At 48.0% G+C, this 17,166-nt stretch overlaps 1 protein-coding gene across 1 annotated transcript; it reads left to right on the top strand.

Moving 5' to 3' along the window:
* Positions 1-6,448: 6,448 nt before the first annotated feature.
* LOC144487151 (zona pellucida sperm-binding protein 3-like) lies at positions 6,449-9,447 on the top strand. The gene is made up of 8 exons (XM_078205211.1): positions 6,449-6,871; positions 7,863-7,978; positions 8,066-8,169; positions 8,261-8,438; positions 8,526-8,652; positions 8,733-8,821; positions 8,904-9,025; positions 9,311-9,447. The coding sequence occupies exons 1-8, from the start codon at positions 6,449-6,451 to the stop codon at positions 9,445-9,447; spliced, it is 1,296 nt and encodes a 431-aa protein (XP_078061337.1).
* The last annotated feature ends 7,719 nt before the right edge of the window (positions 9,448-17,166 follow it).

Raw genomic sequence — 17,166 nt, 5'->3', positions numbered from 1 at the left:
CAATTGCTGGCCATGTGACCCTCCCCTCCCCACCCCCCGATCGCTGGCCTTCCGGACCCAGCTCCACCACCCCCCTCCCCCCTCCCAACCCACCCAATCGCTGGCCTTCCGGATGTGTCTGGGCCAGCCATGACCTCGATCCCACCATCCTCTCCCACCCACCATCCTCTCCCGCCCACCTTGATACCTCGATCCCCCCAACCCCTGCAGTCTCGATCCTCCCACACTACTTGTTTCCACTCTCCCAGCCCGGTCTTCCGATCGCACCCCTCCCCCACAGCACCGAACCTCCCCAGCAGGACGACCCCTTCCCACGCTGATGGCCAGCCCCATTCAGCCCTTCTCTCCCTCTGCTCACGATCCCTATGCAGAGTGGCAGCAGAACCCCCCCACTGATCTGCCACCCCCTCATGTGCCCTCTCAGTAGGTGCCACCTCCCTCTGTCCCCATCCCCGTGGCACTGCTCAATGTCCGGTGGGTTATGCCAAGGTGCATCCTTGGCACATTGGGGGCGGTGTGTGGTGGATGGTGGGTGGGGGGGTCAGGGGATTGGGATGGGGGTGCGGATCATTGGATGGTGGCAGAGAGGGAGAAACGCTTTGTCCGATTATTCATCCCAGCTCCCCACCCCCTCCCAATAACCAGTGTCCCCATGAGTCTGGATGGTGGCAACCCAACACCATCCCCGGTGCCACGCATGTCACCTCAATGGGTTGCCTACTGTGGTGGACCTCAGTTGTGCCTTTGTCCTATATGGACCACCGTTGTGTGTGCTTGTCATACCTGGACACATCCCCTTCCAGTTTGGGTCCTCCCCTCAGCACCTAGTATAAAGGTGGCTGTCTCCTCCCCCTTGTTCAGTCCAGGTCGGTTATTTGTTGGGATCTGCTCCTGATTCTGTTGTGAATAAAAGCCTACACTTATATTGGCATATCGGTAGTCTTTCGCCTTATTGATAGCGCATCACCTACCGTTAACAAACTGGCCACGGCAGGCAGGGGGAGCATACGGGTGGGAGCGCGGGGGTGCCCATTGTGGACCCTTGAGGCATAGACGTCGATGCTCCTTCTGCACTGCCTTCCAGGTATGTGTTTGAGTTCAGCCGCATGGACAGGGGCAGCCTCCTGACTATCACCAGCTGGGTTCCACGAGGTGGTGACCTTCCTATAATGTGGCGACCGGAACTGCACACAGTATTCTAGCTGTGGCCTCACCAAATCAAGACTTCCCAGCTTTTGTAATCTATCCCTGGAATGATAAAGGCAAGTGTCCCATATGCCTTTTTCACCACCCTACTAACATGCCCTTCCGCTTTCAGAGATCATTCCGATGGACGGTGGCAACCCGACACCATCCTCGGTGCCAAGTGTCACTTCAATGGGTTGTCCATCAGTCAGAACATTGAATACAGGAGTTGGGACGTCTTATTGAAGTTGTACAAGACATTGGTAAGGCCATACTTGGAATACTGTGTGCAGTTCTGGTCACCCTATTATAGAAAGGATATTATTAAACTAGAAGGAGTGCAGAAAAGATTTACTAGGATGCTACCAGGACTTGATGGTTTGGGTTATAAGGAGAAGCTGGATAGACTGGGACATTTTTCTCTGGAGAGTAGGAGGCTGAGGGGGTGATCTTGTAGAGGTCTATAAAATAATGAGGGGCACAGATCAGCTCGATAGTCAATATATTTTCCCAAAGGTAGGGGAGTCTAAAACTAGAGGGCATAGGTTTAAGGTGAGAGAGGAGAGATACAAAAGTGTCCAGAGGGGCAATGGAGTGGTAACTAGGGGGCATAATTATAGGGTTCATGGTGGGAGATATAGGAAGGATGTCCGAGGTAGGTTTTTTACTCAGAGAGTGGTTGGGGTGTGGAATGGACTGCCTGCAGTGATAGTGGAGTCAGAAACTTCAGGAACATTTAAGAAGCTATTGGATAGGCACATAGAGTACTTCGGGATGATAGGGAGGAAATAGCTTGATCTGGGTTTCAGACAAAGCTCGGCACAACAACGTGGGCCGAAGGGCCTGTTCTGTGCTGTACTGTTCTATGTTCTATGTTCTAAACTCCATTTGCCATTTTTCAGCCCAGCTTTGCATCCTATCTATGTCTCTTTGCAGCCTACAACAGCCCTCCACCTCATCCACTACTCCACCAATTTGGTGTCATCAGCAAATTTACTGATCCACCCTTCAGCCCCCTCCTCTAAGTCATTAATAAAAATCACAAAGAGCAGAGGACCAAGCACTGATCCCTGTGGCACTCCGCTAGCAACCTGCCTCCAGTCCGAAAATTTCCCATCCACCACCACCCTCTGTCTTCGATCAGATAGCCAGTTACCTATCCAATCGGCCAACTTTCCCTTTATCCCACACCTCCTTACTTTCATCATAAGCCGACCATGGGGGACCTTATCAAACGCCTTACTAAAATCCATGTATATGACATCAACTGCCCTACCTTCATCAAATCACTTAGTTATCGCCTCAAAAAATTCAATCAAATTTGTGAGGCACGACTTGCCCTTCATGAATACGTGCTGACTATCCCGGATTAATCCGCATCTTTCTAAATGGTCGTAAATCCCATCCCTAAGGACCTTTTCCATCAATTTACCAACCACCGAAGTAAGACTAACCGGTCTATAATTAGCAGGGTCATTTCTATTCCCTTTCTTAAACAGAGGAACAACATTCGCCACTCTCTTTGTGTAACTAACGCAGTGAGTTACACAAAGTGCGACAAGTGTCAGGTGAAGGTCCAACACTGTGCTATTGAACACTTCAGGATATTGAATGTGATGATCAGCCATGATCAAAATGAATGGTGGAACAGCCTCAAGGGGCCGAATGGCCTACTCCTGCTTCCAGTTTCAATGTTTCCACATCAAGGATTTCATCAAAACAGAAAAACTCAGAAAAGATAAAGAATTGATATGAAATGGTGTTAAAGAGTGGAGGAGATAGGGATTGAGGATTGATCCAGTATCATAGAGAATGGGATTGGAAAGGTACAACAGGAGTAGATGGGATAACTAGAGATAAGGAAGGAATATGGACAAAGAGAGGAAAAGACTTTGGACACTGGCTTGAACTTTCTATTGAGTACACTGTATTCAATGCTCACAATGTGCTCTGCTCTACATTGGGGAGTTCAGATACAGACTGGGTTTCCGCTTTGAGGAACACATCCATTCCTTCCACAGACATGACCCTGAGCTTCCTGTGGTTTGTCATGTCAATCCTCCACCTTGCTGGCACTCTGACCTTTCTGTCCTTGTCCTGCGACAGGGTTGGAATGAAGCTCAACGCAAACTGGAGGAACAGCAGCTCCTCTTTCGAATGGACTCTCGGCAGCATTCTGGACTCAGCTCTGAGTTCAACAATTTCACATCAGACTCTCCACCTTCATTCCGGCTTTTCTGCTGCTTTCATTTGGTCTCATTTCTTTCTTTAGAACATAGAACATAGAACATAGAACATTACAGCGCAGAACAGGCCCTTCGGCCCACGATGTTGCACCGACCAGTTAAAAAAAAAACTGTGACCCTCCAACCTAAACCAATTTCTTTTCGTCCATGAACCTATCTACGGATCTCTTAAACGCCCCCAAACTAGGCGCATTTACTACTGATGCTGGCAGGGCATTCCAATCCCTCACCACCCTCTGGGTAAAGAACCTACCCCTGACATCGGTTCTATAACTACCCCCCCTCAATTTAAAGCCATGCCCCCTCGTGCTGGATTTCTCCATCAGAGGAAAAAGGCTATCACTATCCACCCTATCTAAACCTCTAATCATCTTATATGTTTCAATAAGATCCCCTCTTAGCCGCCGCCTTTCCAGCGAAAACAATCCCAAATCCCTCAGCCTCTCCTCATAGGATCTCCCCTCCATACCAGGCAACATCCTGGTAAACCTCCTCTGCACCCTCTCCAAAGCCTCCACATCCTTCCTGTAATGTGGGGACCAGAACTGCACACAGTACTCCAAGTGCGGCCGCACCAGAGTTGTGTACAGTTGCAACATAACGCTACGACTCCTAAATTCAATCCCCCTACCAATAAACGCCAAGACACCATATGCCTTCTTAACAACCTTATCTACTTGATTCCCAACTTTCAGGGATCTATGCACACATACACCTAGATCCCTCTGCTCCTCCACACTATTCAAAGTCCTCCCGTTAGCCCTATACTCAACACATCTGTTATTCCTACCAAAGTGAATTACCTCACACTTCTCCGCATTAAACTCCATCCGCCACCTCTCGGCCCAACTTTGCAACCTGTCTAAGTCTTCCTGCAAACTACGACACCCTTCCTCACTGTCTACCACACCACCGACTTTGGTGTCATCAGCAAATTTGCTAATCCACCCAACTATACCCTCATCCAGATCATTAATAAATATTACAAACAGCAGTGGCCCCAAAACAGATCCCTGAGGTACACCACTTGTAACCGCACTCCATGATGAATATTTACTATCAACCACCACCCTCTGTTTCCTATCCGCTAGCCAATTCCTGATCCAATTTCCTAGATCACCCCCAATCCCATACATCTGCATTTTCTGCAGAAGCCTACCATGGTGAACCTTATCAAACGCCTTACTAAAATCCATATATACCACGTCCACTGCCTTGCCCCCATCCACCTCCTTGGTCACTTTCTCAAAAAACTCAATAAGGTTAGTAAGGCACGACCTACCTGCCACAAAACCATGCTGACTATCACCTATCAATTCATTACTCTCCAAATAACTATAAATCCTATCCCTTATAATTTTTTCCAACATCTTGCCGACAACAGAAGTGAGACTCACCGGTCTATAATTCCCGGGGAAGTCTCTGTTCCCCTTCTTAAACAATGGGACAACATTCGCTAACCTCCAATCTTCTGGTACTATACCAGAGGCCAACGACGACCTGAAGATCAGAGCCAGAGGCTCTGCAATCACTTCTCTTGCCTCCCAGAGAATCCTTGGATAAATCCCATCCGGACCAGGGGATTTATCTATTTTCAGACCCTCCAGAATATCCTGCACATCCTCCTTATCAACTGTAATACTGTCTATTCTACTCCCTTGCAACCCAGTGTCCTCCTCAGCTATATTCCTGTCCCCTTGCGTGAACACCGAAGAGAAATATTGGTTCAATGCTTCACCAATCTCCTCCGGTTCCACACATAACTTCCCTCTGCCATCTATAACTGGCCCTAAACTTGCCCTAACCAACCTTCTGTTCTTGACATACCTATAGAACGCCTTAGGATTCTCTTTAACCCTATCCGCCAAAGTCTTCTCATGTCCCCTTTTAGCCCTTCTAAGCTCGCTCTTCAACTCCCTCTTAGCCAATCTAAAGCTTTCTAGTGCACTACCCGAGTGCTCACGTCTCATCCGAACATAAGCCTCCTTTTTCTTTTTAACCAACAAAGAAACTTTTTTGGTGCACCACGGTTCCCTAGCCCTACCAATTCCTCCTTGCCTGACAGGGACATACCTATCACAGACTCGCAGTAGCTGCTCCTTGAAAAAACTCCACATGTCGGACGTTCCCAGTCCTTCCTGTTACATTCTGACAGTTACTAGGCAACCAGTCACACCTGGAGACATCTGGGGCACAATTGTCCCCCCAAAAAAGTTGAAGTTGATTTATTAGTGTCACAAGTAGGCTGACATTAACACTGCAATGAAGTTACTGTGAAAATCCGCTAGTTGCCACACTCTGGCGCCTGTTCGGGTACACTGAGGGAGAATTTAGCATGGCCAAAGCACCCTAACCAGCATGTCTTTCAGGCAGTGAGAGGAAACCTCAGCACCCGGAGGAAACCCACGCAGATACGGGGAGAACGTGCAGACTCTGCACAGACACTGACCCAAGCTGGAAATTGAACCTCGGCCCCTGGCACTGTGAGGTAGCAGTGCTAACGACTGTGCCAGCGTGCCAGTGCCCAATGGTCAGGAATATGGGCGGAATATATCCTCATGAACCTGCTCCTGGGCCTGGCGAGACGCGCCATCAATAGGTCCAGGCAGCGGGCGATCGACGGGGCCGTCCATCTCGACTGTCTGCCCCTCTACCGCGGCTACATTCGCGGCCAGGTGTCTCTGGAGAGGGAGCATGCGGTGTCCACGGGCGCGGTTGACGCCTTCCGCGACTGCTGGGCGCCGCAGGGGCTGGGGTGTATTATCGACCCCGATAATCACCTTTTGGTTTGACGTTTTAAGTTTTCTTTCGACTTTGTTTTTGGTTCGGGCTGTTCCCCCCTTCCTTTTGGGGAGCCGTCCCTTTTACTTTGTCCCTAAGTTAATTTGAGTTCGTTTACTTGATTGGTGTCGAAAGAAATGAGTAATTGGTTCAATTGTTGTTATTGATTCTGGAATAATTGCTGTCAGCTGAGTGTGGGCTGTGTGTATAAAAGGTGTCGCTTGGTGCCTGACGGGATGGTTCAGTTGTTTGGGATGATGGGGGATTTTGGAGTGAGGGGTTTCTTCCCAGTGCTGGTGTTAGTTGGAGCTGTTTGTTGCTCTGATACTTGGCAACAGTTTCCAGGCCACAGGTTTCCATGGATAATAGTCAAAGCCACCCCTCGGCCTCAGACATTCCCTCCTCCTGGGCCTCCCTTTGATTCCCATTTCCGTGTGTCTGAGGGTCAAGGTGTGTCTCCAGTGCAGAGTGTGAGGGTGCAGTGTGGAGAGGACAAGCTGCTGGTCAGGGTCCAGCTGGATTTATTTGGAACCAGGCACCTGGTTAAAGCTGCTGATCTGACCCTGGGGACAGCAGGTTGTCGGCCAACCAGGATCTACTCTCAGAATCACACCGTCCTCTTTGACTATGGACTCCATGAGTGTGGCAGCAGATTGCAGGTAATGTGAATCCTCAAACTTTGCCTCTGAGCTGGGGCTGTAGGTTGTTCCCCACTCTTCACTCCAGCACTTGGTGAGATGTCATTGATATTGAGGAGATAGCTGTCTCCTGCTTTATAAACCCCAAATTAGCTTTCTATTCAGGATTGTGCTTTACTTTCACTGGTCTGAGTCTCTCCAACCCCATTGTTCTGGAAGCATCTCTTTGCTTCCTCCAAGCTTTCCCTATTTTGAGAATTTTTCAGTTTGATTTCCCCTCATTCACATCAACTCAACTGAGGGTTGAGTTTCAGTCCACTTTTTAATCCAATTGGGTTAAATCTGAATGAAATAGGAATTGAGATCGATTGGACTAAAGAGGAACTCTACACTTCCCACTTTCCCAGTCATTGGAATAAATGGGGCTCTGATTACAAACTGTTCTATTGCCATGTTCCAAATTGCTGACAACTTGTGGCTCCTTTTCCTGTTAACTGAAGCTTTTATTGAATCACTTCCCTGTTAATTGATTCTGGTCTTGTGCTCATGATCTCTCCTTGCAGGAAGGGCTGAGGTTGCATAGCAACACTGCTAACCAGATGAGGCCCTTCAGCCTGTTCCCCAGTCATTATGATCAGGACTGAGCTTCCCACAGCCTCCATGTTCCTGTCCTCACAACATGATTCCCTCAATGGCCAAAAATAAATGCCTCTGTCCTGAATATCCTCAGTGAGTGGCCATTCCCAGCTCTCTGGGGCTGGAGAGAATTCCAAAGATTCATCAGCTGCTGAATGAAGAAATTCCTCATCACATTAAATCCTAAATGACTGACCCCTGACTTGAGAAGACTCCCTGCTAACAGAATCTCCAGCTTGGGGGAAGCAGCCTCTTCACACTGACCCTGTCAATCCTCCTGAAGAATTGTTTTAATGGGATGAGTTCATTGTTAACCCCAGTGTAGAACATTCTCATTTCAGATCAGTTCTTCATTCCTTAAGCTGCTGTCTTTCAGATGACTGGAGATTTCCTGATCTACAGCACCCACCTGAGCCACAGCCCAGAGTATCATGGATCTGTTATTGTGAGAACCAATGGAGCGGTCGTTCCCATTGAGTGTCGTTATTTTAGGTGAGAATCTTTACTCGATTGTCAATAAGATCTCCAGCTGCTAGTGACCTCTGACCTTGTCCTAAAATGCCTGCATTGTCTTTCCAGGAAGGGCAATGTGAGCAGTAACCCCATCAAGCCCACCTGGATCCCATTCAGCTCCACCAGGTCTGGAGAAGGGCATCTGTCATTCTCACTGCGCCTAATGAATGGTATGTGATGGGTGGATGGGGAGTGATTTCCTGTCCTCATTCACTGGGAGTTACACCCACTGTCTCCAACCCTTGTCCTCTTGTCCTTCAGGTGACTGGCTTACAGAGCGCACTTCGACTGTCTACTACCTGGGTGAGCTCATTCACATTGAGGCCTCTGTTTCAATGAGCAACCACATGGTCCTGAAGCTCTACATTGACCGCTGTGTAGCTACATTGAGGCCAGACAAGGACTCCAGCCCGAGATACAGCATCATTGACTACAATGGGTAAGGAGCTCTCTGCTTTCTCCAGCTGCTCCCATCTCAATGGCTTCTCTGGATTCACTTCTTGTCCCTTTTTCCATCTTTCTTCAGCTGCCTCCTGGACAGCAAAGCTGAGGACTCCTTTTCAACCTTTGTGTTGCCAGGAGACGAGCGGGAGTCGGACAAACTCCGCTTTGACCTGGATGCCTTCCGTTTCTTTGGAGATGAGCGTTCCTTGGTAAGGGGAAGCTGATCATTGGGGTCTCCATGTTGGGAGGGAGTCACTAAATAACCACTTGTGTTGAATGTGTCCCTCAGATTTTCATCACCTGTCACCTGAAAGTTGTTCCAGTGGATCGGAGAGATTCCAGGAACAAAGCTTGTACTTTGCAGAAGATGCAGAATGTGTAAGTTCCCCCTCTCTCCCTCAGGGATGTGTTTGTGTGGAGAAGTGATGCACAACCTGGTTGACTGTTTTCTCTTGTTTAGCTGGACCCCATTGGAGGAATCGAGCTTTGACATTTGTGCCTGTTGCCATGTGGGGAACTGTGGGGCCACAAGGGATTTGGGATTTGGATCCAGAGGAAGGAGAGATCTTGCAGCTGAAGCTGGTAGGACATTGATCCTCTAGATGTGGGAGCTTCCCCCTTTCCCCTCTCTAACTGGAATGGTTGATATTGCAGAGAGTGAAGCTGGATTGAAGTGGGAGGCTGAGGCCTCACTTGGACCCCTGCTCATTCTGGATACTGATGGAACCAACCTGGCAACAGCCTCCCTGAATGAGGCTGAGGGAAGGATACAGGAGAGGTCTCCAGGGGGTGAGTTGGCTGACTGCTGGTTTCCATTTCCCCCTCAGTGGTAGCTTCAGTAACCATTGGTTTCTCATTGCTTTGTAGGTGTGGAGTCTGAGGTGGTCCTGATTGTGACCCTGACTGTGACAGCTGTCTCTCTGATCTTTGCTTCATTGATCACCTTGTTCCTGTACAGGAAACACAAACAAACTCTGTTCAACCAGTCATCAAATGATCAATAAAGCACTCAGTCCTTGTTTCTAGTGTCTGGGAGCTGATTGGTCAATGCATCCTCCACATGTTAGCCAATAGCTCCATGAGACTGGTGGCTGGGGTGAGCCAATCCCAGCAGAACTGGGCCTGCTGAATGATTGGTTTACTGAGGGTTGAGAGAGAAACACTAACTCTGGATTTGATGGGGCTGCTGCTGGTTTTCTGTCTGTTTCGGAGCCCAGAGTGGGGGAGGCGGTGTGATCAGGTCTGGGGATGTCCTTGTGGAGCTGAGCCTGGCTGTGGCTGCCTCCTTCTCTCCCATGGTGATGCTCACCCCCGGGAGAGGGACAGACTGTATTTTGGAATGTTTGGGCTTTGCTGGACCCAGTGGGTGTTGCTCACACTGCAAACAGAATGTGAATTTGATCAAAATCATTCTGCATTTGTTCAAGTTCTGATTTGGTGATTGCCTCTCTCTGATCAGCCAGTTAACTAAGGCCCGTCTATTGTGGGGAATAGTGTGTATGCAACTCAAACAGAAGGTGATCACGTGAGCTAGTGTGGCTTTCAGTGGATGGGACTGAACTGTCCTTCATTGGAGTTCACTGAGTGGATATGGACTTTCAGAATCTCAACCCTGTTCAGGACAGAGCAGCTCATTGATTGACATCCCTGCCACACTCTCCCTGCACCGCTGACAGTGGCAGCAGTTTGTACCATCGACAAGATGTGCTGCTATTCACCAAGCTTCCTTAGACAGCACCTTCCAGACCCACAATCCGTACTTAATGGACAAAGACAGCATTCGCATTCCCACCCTCCCCCTCCTCTAACCTAAAAATAAAGACTCGGTGTGAGAGCAGGTGAGTTTTTTTTTTCTTCTTTTTCTCTTTTGTTTCTTAGTAAGGGAAGTTAGCAGGGATGTCAGTGCAATGTTCCTCCTGTGGGATGTTTGAGGTGAGGGACACCATTAGTGTCCCAGCTGAGTACCCCTGTAGGAAGTGCACCCAATTCCAGCTCCTTGAAGACCGTGTTAGGGATCTGGAGCTGGAACTGGATGAACTCAGGATCATTCGGGAGGCAGAGACAGTTATAGATATGCGGCATGGTAGCACAGCGGTTAGCACTGCTGCTTCACAGCTCCAGGGTCCCGGGTTCAATTCCTGGCTCGGGTCACTGTCTGTGTGGAGTTTGCATGTTCTCCTTGTGTCTGCATGGGTTTCCTCCGGGTGCTCCGGTTTCCTCCCACAGTTCAAAGATGTGCGGGTTAGGTTGATTGGCCAGGTTAAAAAAAAAATTGCCCCTTAGAATCCTAAAATGCGTAGGTTAGAGGGATTAGTAGGTAAATATGTGGGGGTAGGGCCTGGGTGGGATTGTGGTCGGTGCAGACTCGATGGGCCGAATGGCCTCCTTCTGCACTGTAAGGTTTCTTCTTCTTCTATGATAAAAGCTACAGGGAGGTTCATACTCCTAGGAATAAGGATACTTGGGTGACTGTTAGAAGGGGTAAGAAGCAGTCAGTGCAGTGATCCCCTGTGGCCGTTCCTCTGTATAACAAGTGTACCATTTTGGATACTGTTGTGGAGGACAACTTACCAGGGGTAAGCCATGGGGTACAGATCTCTGGCACAGAGGCTGTCCCTGTTGCTCAGAAGGGAAAGGGGGGGAGGAGTAGAGCATTAGTCATTGGGGACTCCATAGTTAGGGGGACCGATAGGAGATTCTGTGGGAGCGAGAGACTCGCGGTTGGTGTGGTGCCTCCCAGGTGCCAGAGTCCGTGATGTCTCGGATCGTGATTTCGGGATCCTTAAGGGAGAGGGGGACCAACCCCAAGTTGTGGTTCACATAGGCACCCAAGACATAGGTAGGAAAAGAGACGGGGATGTAAGGCAGAAATTCAGGGAGTTAGGGTGGAAGCTTAGAGCGAGAACAAACAGAGTTGTTATCTCTGGTTTGTTACCCGTGCCACGTGCTAGCGAGGAGGGGAATAGGGAGAGAGAGCAGCTGAACACGTGGCTACAGGAATGGTGCAGGAGGGAAGGATTCAGATTCCTGGACAATCGGGGCTCATTCTGGGGTAGGTGGGACCTCTACAAACAGGATGGTCTTCACCTGGACCAGAGGGGTACCAATGTCCTGGGGGGGAAATTTGCTAATGCTCTTCGGGAGGGTTTAAACTAATTCGGCAGGGGGATGGGAACCTGGATTGTTGCTCCAGGAGGATGTGAGTGGTGAGGTCATGAATCGGGTTTCAAGGTCGCAGGAGTGTACCGGCAGGCAGGAAGGTGGTTTGAAGTGTGTCTACTTCAACGCCAGGAGCATCCGGAATAAGGTGGGTGAACTTGCAGCATGGGTTGGTGCCTGGGACTTCAATGTTGTGGCCATTTCGGAGACATGGATAGAGCAGGGACAGGAATGGTTGCTGCAGGTTCCGGGGTTTAGATATTTCAGTGAGATCGGGGAAGGTGGTAAGAGGGGGAAGTGTGGCATTGCTAGTCAAGGACAGTATTACGGTGGCAGAAAGAATGTTTGATGAGGACTCGTCTACTGAGGTAGTATGGGCTGAGGTTAGAAACCGAAAAGGAGGTCACCCTGTTGGGAGTTTTCTATAGGTCTCCAAAAAGTTCCAGAGATGTCGAGGAAAGGATTGCAAAGATGATTCTGGATAGGAGTGAAAATAACAGGGTGTTTGTTATGGGGGACTTTAACTTTACAAATATTGACTGGAAACGCTATAGTTCGAGTACTCTAGATGGGTCAGTTTTTGTCCAATGTTTGCAGGCGGGTTTCCTGACACAGTATGTAGATAGACCAACAAGAGGCGAGGCCACATTGGATTTGGTACTGGGTAATGAACCAGGCCAGGTGTTAGATTTGGAGGTAGGTGAGCACTTTGGCGATAGTGACCACAATTCGGTTACGTTTACTTTAGTGATGGAAAGGGATAGGTATATACCACAGGGCAAGTGTTATAGCTGGAGGAAAGGAAATTATGATGCGATTAGGTGAGATTTAGGATGCAAAGGATGGGGGAGAAATCTGCAGGGGATGGGCACAATTGAAATGTGGAGCTTGCTCAAGGAACAGCGACTGCATGTCCTTGATAAGTATGTACCTGTCAGGCAGGGAGGAAGTGGTCGAGTGAGGGAACCGTGGTTTACTAAAGAAGTTGAATCTCTTGTGAAGAGGAAGAAGGAGACTTGGTAAAGATGAGACGTGAAGGCTCAGTTAGGGCACCTGAGTTACAAGTTAGCCAGGAAGGACCTGAAGAGAGCTAAGAAGTGCCAGGAGGGGACATGATAAGTCTTTGGCAGGTAGGATCAAGGAAAACCCTAAAGCTTTTTATAGGTATGTCAGGAATAAAAGAATGACTAGGGTAAGATGAGGGCCAGTCAAGGACAGTAGTGGGAAGTTGTGCGTGGAGTCTGAAGAGATAGGAGAGGTGCTAAATGAATATTTTTCGTCAGTATTCACACAGGAAAAAGACAATGTTGTCGAAGAGAATACTGAGATACAGACTATTGGACTAGATGGGATTGACGTTGTAGTAGGTAAAAAATACCTGAGGCTGGTATGTGTCAAAATAGAGTAGGCTTTATTCTCACAAGCTTGTGGGAGAACCTGAGCCCTTGAAAGCAGAAGCCAAAATTCTCTCTGAACATGGAAAAGTGGGGATATATATACATTATGGCTCCCAGCACCAGTCACAACACAAACACTGGTCTGGTCATGAATCAAAGTCCATACAACTGTCCTTGATCATGAAGCACGATGCATCTGACCATAAATCAGAGTGTATCTGATTCTCAGGTCACGAAGCACCAGTCTCTGGCAGCTGTAGTCACGATGTAGTCTCTGGTTTCCTGCTCCTCCGTGGCTTCCCTTTGAAGTGACTGTGTGCGGTCAGCGGCCCCAGCGGGAGTCCTTCTGTCAAACATCATGGAATTGCTTTCCTTCCGCAAACCACACACAAGCTGGTAGAAAAGGTATTCTCTCAAACACACTCACATTTACATTTGACTATCTATTGTTATAAGAATAAAAGTTAACTTGTATTCATGTCAGAAGCAGTATAAACAAGGGGATCAGCCCTTCTAAGATGCATTCTAAGTACAAAGTTCAACCCTTTAGGTACAAAATACATTGAGTACAAAAAACATTAACCCTTTCCCTTCTTCAAGGTTCATAAGGAGGAGGTGTTAGCAATTCTGGAAAGTGTGAAAATAGATAAGTCTCCTGGACCAGATGGGATTTATCCTAGGATTCTCTGGGAAGCTAGGGAGGAGGTTGCAGAGGCTTTGGCTTTGATCTTTGTCATCATTGTCTACAGGAATAATGCCAGAAGACTGGAGGATAGCAAATGTTGTCCCCTTGTTCAAGAAGGGGAGTAGAGACAACCCTGGTAATTATAGACCAGTGAGCCTTATTTCTGTTGTGGGCAAAGTTTTGGAAAGGATTATAAGAGATAGGATTTATAATCATCTAGAAAGGAACAATTTGATTAGGGATAGTCAATACGGTTTTGTGAAAGGTAGGTCGTGCCTCACAAACCTTATTGAGTTCTTTGAGAAGGTGACCAAAGAGGTGGATGAGGGTAAAGCGGTTGATGTGGTGTATATGGATTTCAGTAAAGCTTTTGATAAGGTTCCCCACAGTAGGCTATTGCAGAAAATACAGAGGCATGGGATTGAGGGTGATTTGGTGGTTTGGATCAGAAATTGGCTAGCTGTAAGAAGACAGACAGCGGTGGTTGATGGGAAATATTCATCCTGGAGTTCAGTTACTAGTGGTGTACCGCAAGGATCTGTTTTGGGGCCACTGCTGTTGTCATTTTTATTAATGACCTGGATGAGGGCGTAGAAGGATGGGTTAGTAAATTTACAGATGACACTAAAGTCGGTGGAGTTGTGGACAGTGCGGAAGGATGCTGCAGGTTACAGAGGGACATAGATAAGCTGCAGAGCTGGGCTGAGAGGTGGCAAATGGAGTTTAATGTGGAAAAGTGTGAGGTGATTCACTTTGGAAGGAGTAACAAGAATATAGAGTACTGGGTTAATGGTAAGATACTTGGTAGTGTGGATGAGCAGATAGATCTGGGTGTCCATGTGCATAGATCCCTGAAAGTTGGCACCCAGGTTGATGGGGTTGTTAAGAAGGTGTACAATGTATTAGCTTTTATTGGTAGAGGGATTGAGTTTCAGAGCCATGATGTCATGTTGCAGCTGTACAAAACTCTGGTTCGGCTGCACTTGGAGTATTGCGTACAGTTCTGGTCGCCGCATTATAGGAAAGATGTGGAAGCATTGGAAAGGGTGCAGAGGAGATTTACCAGGAGGTTGCCTGGTATGGTGGGAAGGTCTTATGAGGAAAGGCTCAGTGACTTGAGGCTGTTTTCGTTAGAGAGAAGTAGGTTAAGAGGTGACTTAATAAAGGCATACAAGATCATAGAAATCATAGAAACCCTACAGTACAGAAAAAGGCCATTCGGCCCATCAAGTCTGCACCGACCACAATCCCACCCAGGCCTTGACCAGACAACAAAGAACAATAAAGCACAGGAACAGGCCCTTCGGCCCTCCAAGCCTGTGCCGCTCCCTGCTCCAAACTAGACCATTCTTTTGTATCCCTCCATTCCCACTCCGTTCATGTGGCTATCTAGATAAGTCTTAAACATTCCCAGTGTGCCCACCTCCAGCACCTTGCCTGGCAGCGCATTCCAGGCCCCCACCACCCTCTGTGTAAAATATGTCCTTCTGATATACGTGTTAAACCTCCCCCCCCCCCCCCCCCCCCTCTCCCTCACCTTGAATCTATGATCCCTCGTGAACGTCACCACCGACCTGGGGAAAAGCTTCCCACCGTTCACCCTATCTATGCCTTTCATAATTTTATACACTTCTATTAGGTCTCCCCTCATCCTCTGTCTTTCCAGTGAGAACAACCCCAGTTTACCCAATCTCTCCTCATAACTAAGCCCCTCCATACCAGGCAACATCCTGGTAAATAATCTCTGCACTCTCTCTAAAGCCTCCACGTCCTTCTGGTATTATGGCGACGAGAACTGGACGCAGTATTTCAAATGCGGCTGAACCAACGTTCTATACATCTGCAACATCAGACCCCAACTTTTGTACTCTATGCCCTGTCCTATAAAGGCAAGCATGCCATATGCCTTCTTCACCACCTTCTCCACCTGTGACGTCACCTTCAAGGATCTGTGGACTTGCACACCCAGGTCCCTCTGCGTATCTACACCCTTTATGGTTCTGCCATTTATCGTATAGCTCCCCCCTACATTAGCTCTACCAAAATGCATCACTTCGCATTTATCTGGATTGAACTCCATCTGCCATTTCTTTGCCCAAATTTCCAGCCGATCTATATCCTTATGTAGCCTCCAACAATGCTCCTCACTATCTGCAAGTCCTGCCAATTTCATGTCGTCTGCAAACTTACTGATCACCCCAGTTACACTTTCTTCCAGATCGTTTATATAAATCACAAACAGCAGAGGTCCCAATACAGAGCCCTGCGGAACACCACTAGTCACAGGCCTCCAGCCGGAAAAAGACCCTTCCACTACCACCCTCTGTCTTCTGTGACCAAAATGTGGAGATGCTGGCGTTGGACTGGGGTAAACACAGTCAGAGTTTTAACAACAGGTTAAAGTCAACAGGTTTATTTGGTAGCGTATACCATTAGCTTTCGGAGCGCTGCTCCTTTGTCAGATGGAGTGGAAATCTGCTCTCAAACAGGGCACAGAGACACAAAATCAAGTTACAGAATACTGATTAGAATGCGAGTCTCTACAGCCAACCAGGTCTTAAAGATACAGACAATGTGAGTGGAGGGAGCATTAAGCACAGGTTAAAGAGATGTGTATTGTCTCCAGACAGGACAGCCAGTGAGATTCTGCAAGTCCTTGCAGAGTTCTTGCAGAATCTCACTGGCTGTCCTGTCTGGAGACAATACACCTCTTTAACCTGTGCTTAATGCTCCCTCCACTCACATTGTCTGTATCTTTAAGACCTGGTTGGCTGTAGAGACTCGCATTCTAATCAGTATTCTGTAACTTGATTTTGTGTCTCTGTGCCCTGTTTGAGAGCAGATTTCCACTCCATCTGACAAAGGAGCAGCGCTCCGAAAGCTAATGGTATACGCTACCAAATAAACCTGTTGGACTTTAACCTGGTGTTGTTAAAACTCTTATTCTGTGACCAAGCCAGTTCTCCACCCATCTAGCCACCTCCCCTTTATCCCATGAAATCCAACCTTTTGCACCAACCTACCATGAGGTACTTTGTCAAACGCTTTCCTAAAGTCTATATAGATGACATCCACGGCCCTTCCCTCGTCAACCATTCTAGTCACTTCTTCAACAAACTCCACCAGGTTAGTGAGGGATGACCTCCCTCTCTCAAAACCATGCTGACTATCGTTAATGAGTTTATTCCTTTCTAAATGCACATACATCCTATCTCTAAGAATCCTCTCCAACAACTTCCCGACCACGGACGTCAAGCTCACCGGCCTATAATTTCCCGGGTTATCCTTACTACCCTTAAATAACGGGACCACATTAGCAATCTTCCAATCCTCTGGGACCTCACCTGTGTCCAGTGACAAGACAAAGATTTGCGGATTAGATAGGGTGGACAGTGTAAGCCTTTTTCCTCGGATGGTGATGGCTAGTACGAGGGGACATAGCTTTAAATTGAGGGGTGATAGATATAGGACAAATGTCAGAG

This window comes from Mustelus asterias, unplaced genomic scaffold (genome assembly GCF_964213995.1).
Source record: "Mustelus asterias unplaced genomic scaffold, sMusAst1.hap1.1 HAP1_SCAFFOLD_623, whole genome shotgun sequence".
In the NCBI taxonomy this organism is placed as follows: domain Eukaryota; kingdom Metazoa; phylum Chordata; class Chondrichthyes; order Carcharhiniformes; family Triakidae; genus Mustelus; species Mustelus asterias.
The sequence above is the reverse complement of the archived record's forward strand: the minus strand, read 5'-3'. Positions and strand labels throughout refer to the sequence as shown.

Excerpts from the sequence above, each read along its gene's own strand:
- LOC144487151 (XM_078205211.1), top strand. The coding sequence starts at position 6,449 with ATGGTTCAGTTGTTTGGGATGATGGGGGATTTTGGAGTGAGGGGTTTC. Across the intron at positions 8,439-8,525 it reads AGCATCATTGACTACAATGG|CTGCCTCCTGGACAGCAAAG; the intron begins GTAAGGAGCTCT and ends ATCTTTCTTCAG. Across the intron at positions 8,822-8,903 it reads TTGCAGAAGATGCAGAATGT|CTGGACCCCATTGGAGGAAT; the intron begins GTAAGTTCCCCC and ends TCTCTTGTTTAG.